This window comes from Pygoscelis adeliae, unplaced genomic scaffold (genome assembly GCF_000699105.1).
Source record: "Pygoscelis adeliae isolate BGI_AS28 unplaced genomic scaffold, ASM69910v1 Scaffold383, whole genome shotgun sequence".
In the NCBI taxonomy this organism is placed as follows: domain Eukaryota; kingdom Metazoa; phylum Chordata; class Aves; order Sphenisciformes; family Spheniscidae; genus Pygoscelis; species Pygoscelis adeliae.
In genome coordinates, this window is record NW_008824592.1 from 2,070,138 (window position 1) to 2,078,305 (window position 8,168).

Below are 8,168 nucleotides of genomic sequence, written 5' to 3' on the forward strand. Positions count from 1 at the left end.
AGAAAGACAACAAAGAAGAAGATGCAAAGCTTGTACAGGTAACTACATTGTCCATATCTGAGATCTACTGAGCCCTCTCTTTTTAGATATAATCTGCATGTTCCAGCTACACAGCAGTTTGCTGTCTTTCTGAGACAATGCTACTACACAGAACTCTGTTGCTCAAACTTTACTAAAGTAGGATAAATCTGTACAAACTCAAAATGTCAAGTAAATAAGAGTCAGGGACAATGTCGTCAGTTTCTGTTTATCCTCAGGAAAACATCTGTTGTACTCCAAAATCACAGGCAGATGGTTTTGCCAGCAAAATGCACAAACAATATCAGTCCTAAGTTATTTGTTTAAGAAACAGATCAAAATGTGAAATGTTTGCTTTATTTTTTTCACTAGGACTATTTAAATAAATTCTATGCTGTTGAGCCAGATCCAAATCAGCTTGGATGGAAAATAAATGCTGAATCCACAGCTGAAAAACTTCAGAAAATGCAACAATTTTTTGGTTTGCAAGTGACTGGAAAACCAGATACTGAGACATTGGAAATGATGAAGAAACCGAGGTGTGGAGTTCCCGATGTGGGTCTCTATGGTGTTACTCTGCCAGGATGGAAAAAAAATAAGCTGACATACAGGTACTATTTCAATAATTACTTTTTGAGTTTAAATTTTGGTTTTGTGGACATCCACATTTGTTATATTTAAATATAACTCCTGTAGCAATTGTTTCCAGTTGGGAATACAAAAATCTTTCTCTTTCCATAGCTGTTAGCTATATTTATAGCTGTTAGCTATGTGTATTCCTGAGAGGAATTTCTGAGAGTCAAGCTGGGTATTTTACTTTTTCTGAGTCAACCACAGTATTTTGCCTGTCATATATCACTCCCGACAAATATTCTGTGAGCCAAAGAGAAATATCAATTGCACCCTGTACAAGCCCCGTTATCTTCAAAATTTGCTAAGACCAACAGTTTAGTAGTCACAGAAACCTGAGGAGACAACTTTCCTCATGCTCAAGAGACGACCTCCTGGCTAAGGGCCATTTTGGGAAAAACTGATATCGTGTACACAATTATTATTATGAAAAAGACATGTTGGACAGTTATCACATTCCTCAAACTCACTCAGTCCAAGATTAATCTTGGGAGCTATTGGATTGCAGGTTAAATTGCTTCTTATCCATCTCTGTTCATCATCTTAACAATATTAGAAAAATTCTTTCTGCAAACACTAAGTATTATTACTTGAACCCTCATAACCGTAGAATTGTGAACCACACACCAGATATGAGAAAGGAGGATGTGGATAAAGCAATCCAGAAGGCATTTAAAGTGTGGAGCACTGTCACCCCGCTGATTTTCACTCGTATTCATGAGGGAATAGCAGATATAATGATTGCTTTTGGGACCAAAGGTAATACGCTGACTGCATACCGATGGTAAGATTAATTTAAAGATTTTCCAATAGTCATAACATAAACCCAATGTTGTTTCAACATCATATTATTTAGCTCATGGACATTGCCCTCGTTATTTTGATGGCCCCCTTGGCGTCCTCGCTCACGCCTTTCCACCTGGCAATGGTTTTGGTGGTGATGTGCATTTTGATGAGGATGAAGATTGGACCACAGGCTCCGCTGGTAGGTAAAAAAAGGTTTCTGAAGTGTTATGCAGATGGGTAAATTCCTTTCTGATTTTACTTAAGTGAAGGAACAGACTGAGATGAAACACAGCATTAACCATAAGAGCAGTTTGAGGATATTATAGGCCATCCTCCAGCTGGGATACTTACAATGATGCTGACATAAAATCAGCCTGATCTACACTAGTTCTTATTTAACACTGGTAAAGATACCAACAGGACAACCCTTTTCAGATATGAATGCTACAGACACAGGCCACTCTTACCTGGGAGTTGGTAGGGCCCATGCCCTCCAGAGTTTCACAATCCCTGGTAAAACTTTATGACTTTTTCCCCTCCTGGTGCACATGCTGGCACCAAGCCTGGCACTACCACACGCTGCAGAGGAAGCACACTGTAACTTGCAGCAGCCCTCAGAGGAGATCCCCACCACCTAAAAAACACTACAGCCTTCACTAATAATGCCAAGATAGGTCCAACTATAGGCTGTTATAGCATTACTCTGCATTCAAGCTAGGATGGGCTTATACATGAAAGTGCAATTTCAAGAAATTTCAGCTGCCTGCCAGCACCTGGGAGTCTGAACATGCTGTTCAGGCCACCCACGGGCTGAGATGCAGTGTGTAGAGCTGACTACAGATGTGTGCCTCTAGGCCAGAAGAGAGGGGAACGCCAAGTGCTCAACCATCTGGCTGGGACCCATCTGCTCCTCTCAACTCCCTCCCCTCAACCTCCAGGCTGGCCATACAGCATATACTGCCTCTGACAGATCAGTCAGTACCCGGGCACATTACCCTGTTGTACTTTAGACCCTTTTCTCATCCAGTTTTTGGGATGGAAAACTGCAGAGGATAACTGCAGCAGGAGAACTGAGGTCACACTGGAGGAAAAGCAAGGAGCTAACAAACAAGAAGGTGCTGTAAGAGCACTGCACGAGGAGGAGAGGTATAGGTTTATTGTGGTGGGAAAAAAAAAGAAGGATGAAGGGTGGACATGTCATGTTGATAAAATGTAATGTTTTACCCACACTGGGACTGAATGGGTCAACCCCAGTTTTTCTGCTGTTCCTCAACAGCACGGCTCCAGTGGCCAGGCATTGCAGAACTCGTTGGAGAGCTCGGAGGACTCGTGAGAGGGGAGGACTGGAAATATGTGTGGAAAAATTGAGGCTTGCTTTGTTTTTTTGAGAAATGGATATCTTGGTTTCAGCCAGCCTTTCTTGGGCAATCGATGACCAGTCCTCTGCTCTGCTACAGACTTGTGATCTTCACTAAGTCTGCTGATATTGCTGGCTCTTGGTCTGCAGGGCAGATGATCATTCTTCCCTAATTCAGAAAGGCATGTTACTTGGAGGGGTGCATGTTGAAGGATATTCCATTTTTATCTATTTACTGTGTTAACATATTTCATTAGGAATAAGCATGCATAAGCATAATATTTTAAAAAGATATTTTATTTGACAAGGCTATAAAGGAACCATACGCTTTAAAGTCCTAATGATAAAAAGGTAAATCATTCTGATAACATTATGTTTTTCTTTGCCTATTCATGATCTCACCTTTCTTTCTCAGGTTTGTAGGAGGGAGGGTGACACACCGAGTGACACTTTGGTACCTCGAGTGAGCACAGAGCGCATTGTCCTATCCTTGCCCTGGAAAGCTGTTAGTTTGATCTGACTCACTATCTAATCTGTTCTAGCTCAGCCAGAAAACCCTGCCAGTACATTCCTCAGAGCTGCACCCACACTCACCCCCAGACATCTACTCATGCCACACACATACTTTCAGTAGCTAACAGAAGGAACAGCAGGAAAGAGGGCCAAAAGTCGCTCCCTTCTAGTGGGAGAAGAACACAACCTTATCCTATACAAAAAATATGTTTACATATATGCATGTCTTAGTGAATGTCAATGCATTGTATGAAAACTGTCACCGAGCAATAGCCCTGCTGTGTTCATATCAGCCATTTGCATAGCAAAATTAGACTGATCTCTTCTTTCTATCCATTTTTTAAGGGTTCAACTTGTTCCTCGTTGCTGCTCATGAGTTTGGCCATGCCCTGGGTCTCTCCCATTCTAATGATCAGAGGGCTTTGATGTTCCCCAATTATGCCTACATCAGCCCCAGTGACTTTCCCCTCTCTCCAGATGATATAAGTGGCATTCAGTCCATTTATGGTGAGTAAAATCCATGGCTTAAAAAAAGAAGTAAGCAGGAGAGAAATAATCTCTTTCACAAAGTTTCACCATAAAAATAATTGTATTTTCATAATATCAAAAATCCATTTATATGTGAAAACCTTAATGTTTCTACAGATTTGGTGTATTCTTTCTAAAATATCTCCCTTAGGATCTCTACTAAATGCCCCAGATAAAAGGCCAGCCACCCCTACCTTACCTAAAACGTGTGGCTCCCGGATGTCTTTCGATGCTATAACTACTCTCCGACGTGAAGTCATTTTTCTAAAGGGCAGGTAAATATTGATATGACATTTGTCTCTGTGAGGTTTATTTTTTCTTGATTTCTACAAAGACTGAATACTTTGGTGGTTCACATGATTATGATTATGGGATTTATAATCAGACAAATGGTTAGATTTCTGTTCATGGAAATAAAACTTTTAGCAGATACAAGTTATATTAATAATTTTACAGGATCCCCTGAAAAAACATGCTTCATTTTTCCCAGAAAACATCTCAGTCCCAATAAAGCTTTATTCCCAAATGTATAGACAGTTACATCAAGCAGTGACATGACTAAATGCTGCAACCATTTCCTAAGAAATTAGTGTGTTCTACCATATAGTTGGGCCAGTCTCTCCTACAATCACCTATGCAAACCCAAAGTCATCCAGGTAAGTCATCCAGGGAATAGCTTATAGTCAGGCTCATCTGGGACCCTATAACTCTCTTACTATACAGTACAGGAACAACCTGAATTTTTCAGCTGCTTGTAGCTGATCCCATTAATCAATCAGTACCAATGAAAAGGGTAATTCCAGGAAGAAGCCAGAATAAAAAAAAAAAACTCACTTCCCACTGAGGAGAGTGTTTTCCTTTCTGACACATCAACCCAGGTAGCTCCACGGACAAGAAAAAGCTTGTACGTCACAATGTTGTTCACATTCTTGTGTATATATAGAAATGTCTGTGGTTTATTATTTACTACAAAAACTGTTTCATATTTAAATCAGGCATTTATGGCGAGTCTATCCTGATAACTCAGAAGTTGAACGTGAATTAATTTCTACCTTCTGGCCAACTCTGCCACCTGGTATTGAAGCTGTGTATGAGAACATGAAAGACCAGATTCTGTTTTTCAAAGGTGAAGTATGAGGTTTTCTTTAAATTTTTCTTACCTTTAATTTTGTGGGAAGATGGGAGGAACGGAAGCATAGCTATATGTGCATAAAATTCACTTTTCAAATAAATAAAAAAAAACTTAGGACATTTCATCTAGTTTTCTTACAACATACACTAAAGGAGTGCATTTTTTCTTTTAGTGTCTGAAAATCACTGGTGAAACTAATTTTTTTTTTTTTTTTTTTTTAACAGGCAATAAATTCTGGGTTATCAGCGGATATCAGGTGTTGCTTGGTTATCCAAAGAACATCAACACACTGGGCTTCCCTAAAAGTGTCAAGAAAATTGATGCAGCTGTTTGTAATAAAAATACAGGGAAGACAGACTTTTTCATAGGTGACAAGTACTGGAGGTAAGAAAAATTGACAAATGTTTTCTTATGTTTGACTCCAATATAATCTGAATACAATTAAAATTGTACATGTGATAAAAGAGAAAGTAGACCTTTAGGTACCTGTATGTAACTAGGTAACTCTAGTAATCCTACTTTTCATAGAAATGTTTCTTTGACTCCTGCACAGGAAGAAGAATATAACTTTGACTTTTGAGAGCTTAAGGGTGTCCTGATGGGCATTCAAGATATGGACCCATTTTGATGCATTTTGCCTGGAAGCTGAAAAAATTCCAGCACGTAGAGAATTTTTGCAAGTACATAGACAAAAGTATGTCTAGAAAATAAAGATCTGAAAGCTAACCTACTTCAACAGAAGGCTGGCTGGGATGGCTTGTGCAGGATTTCTCTGATTTCTGAAAAGTCCTGGATTATTTTATCTCTTTTAGAGAGAGAGAAGTGATAGTTCATTTTCCTTTCTTTGGCTGGTTAGCATTGGATTTGCAACATGCTGCTTCTAAACCTATTCCCAAACTGTCATGAATGATTCCTGATACGCAAATACCAGGCAAACAGAAGCAAAAAGTCAGCTTTGGGAAGCTGATAGATTCCTCCTGCATGCAAGGACAGCTGCTGCAAAAGCCTTCTGCAGGCAGCCAGGAGTATGCGTGGGTCAAACAGACTTTATCGTGACTAATTGTGGGGTTCCTCAGTGAGACATACAGTGTCAGCTGGATTTTCAGCTGCATGTCATTTCCTGTCCTTTGTTTTTGATAATTTTGGAAAGAGTATTTACAATATCTTGCATTGCTATTTTACTGCCTTGGTCACAAGACAAAGGCATGCAAGTAAACCACAGCAAGAATTTCTTACCTAGTAACTCATTCTCTCAGTCTCATGTCCCTGTGAAAAGTGTTTCTTGTATCCAAGGAGAATTAAAAAAAAGACTTGTTTGTTTGCTTGGGGGTTTTTTTGGTGGTTTGTTTTTTTTTTTCCTGAGAGGGTTCCTCAAATCTTGAAGAACCTTTTAGATCCTCCTTTCAGCCCCCAAATTCAGCCCTATCTCATAAAAATTGTCCTGGCTCAGTTAGGAGCAACTTGATTGTATTAGAAATAAGTCATCTTCCTTTCCTCCATCTAAATCTGTCAGCTAGTAGAGGACTATGTACAATATCATATCAAAGTCTAAAAGGAGTTTAAAATTCATGGAATAAATATGTGCAGTCACTATGGCGGGAATCAACCCAGTCAGTTTCCATGCACTGCCTGTCACACTGCTATCATTAGAGGAGGTAAATCCCATCCCTGCTGTCAAAAATCTGCGTCTTCCTTCAATTTGTCTCACTCTAGATGCTTGTTTGGAGCTGTGCCTGCCTTTATGAGCAAACAAGTAGCCACCTCATGGAAAACGTGATGGCCAGCATCCTGCAGACATTTGTTCGAGTAGATAACTTTACTCTCTGTAACCCCACTGAAATCAGTCAAACTACAGATGATGGACACCTTTCAGCAGCTACTTAGTTCTTTGCAGAATTGATATCTAAACACTGTAAAATTACGTCTCCCTTCATATGATTTAGGTTTGATGAAAACAGTCAGTCTATGGAGAAAGGTTATCCTAGACGGACAGTCGATGACTTTCCAGGAATTAACCAGAAGGTTGACGCTGTTTTCCAACAGAGAGGTAAATGAAATGAACTTTTAAGTAAAATCGGTTTACTTGTAAAGAACATAAGTTCTGGAGTTATGACGAATGTCATTATTGCTGTATCCTGCAAAAGATACAACTGAAGATATGCTCTCCCATGTGTACAAAGATGATGTTCCCTGCTTTGTCAGAATGAAGCTATTTCTTGTATCCATAACATAATGCTTTACTTTTTTATTTCCAGGATTATTCTACTTCTTCCATGGATCAAAGCAGTGGGAGTTCGACCCTACTGCTAAAAAAGTTATCCGCGAAATAAAGAGTAACAGCTGGTTTAACTGTTAATGTCATTAAACTTTCTTACACACAGCAAATGAGAATAAAAATAATTCTAGATTTATCAAAGGTTGTTCATATATACACTACTATACAGAAGAGGCAACAGGATTAGTTTTCATGTATGTCTACTATTTTAATAAATTGGCATGTCAGCTCTAATTGTACCTCCAAAGGCTAGAACAAAACTGCATTTTTTCCCCTGATTAAGTGCAAAATGTCCAACACAATTTATTATTTTATACTCCAGATGGGTTTTCAAATATTTTGGCAATAAACGGTTTTAGGTTGATATCAACTATTTTCTGCTTCATCTGTTGAAGGCATTTTATACTTCTGAGGTGTGAAAGGCTTCAGGTCAATATGCTAATATCCTTCCAACATACAATGTTTGTATTTTGCTTCTTTTCTCTCCAAACAGCTTCAAGAGCCAGGCTTTTCATTAATCATTTCTTTTTCTGTCCTCTCTCCTCCATCTTCTCCTGCTCTTCTTTGACTATCGCAGACTTGTCCTTTTCACATACCAGTATTTTGCCACCAAAGTCACCCTCCAGCCCCAGTGTCTAAATACATTATCTCACCCTGATCTGTCTTTCATAGAATCATAGAATCATTAAGGTTGGAAGAGACCTCTAAGATCATCGAGTCCAACCGTCAACCCAACACCACCATGCCTACTAAACCATGTCCCTAAGCGCCGCATCTACACATCTTTTAAATACCTCCAGGGATGGTGACTCTACCACTTCCCTGGGCAGCCTGGTCCAATGTTTATCCACTCTTTCAGTAAAGAAATTTTTCCTCATGTCCAATCTAAACGTCCCCTGGTGCAACTTGAGGCCATTTCCTCTCGTCCT

At 39.4% G+C, this 8,168-nt stretch overlaps 1 protein-coding gene across 1 annotated transcript in view; it reads left to right on the forward strand.

Annotated features, from left to right (window-relative positions):
* LOC103915455 (matrix metalloproteinase-27-like) overlaps positions 1 to 7,428 on the forward strand; it is a 7,482-nt gene extending 54 nt beyond the window's left edge. Inside the window, 10 exon segments of the mRNA XM_009322277.1 lie at positions 1 to 38; positions 391 to 629; positions 1,259 to 1,407; positions 1,505 to 1,633; positions 3,650 to 3,811; positions 3,984 to 4,107; positions 4,828 to 4,958; positions 5,189 to 5,348; positions 6,908 to 7,011; positions 7,220 to 7,428. The exon segment at positions 1 to 38 is cut by the window's left edge and continues 12 nt beyond it. Of these exon segments, the coding sequence (XP_009320552.1) occupies positions 1 to 38; positions 391 to 629; positions 1,259 to 1,407; positions 1,505 to 1,633; positions 3,650 to 3,811; positions 3,984 to 4,107; positions 4,828 to 4,958; positions 5,189 to 5,348; positions 6,908 to 7,011; positions 7,220 to 7,320 (1,337 nt within the window). The 3' untranslated portion in view covers positions 7,321 to 7,428.
* The last annotated feature ends 740 nt before the right edge of the window (positions 7,429 to 8,168 follow it).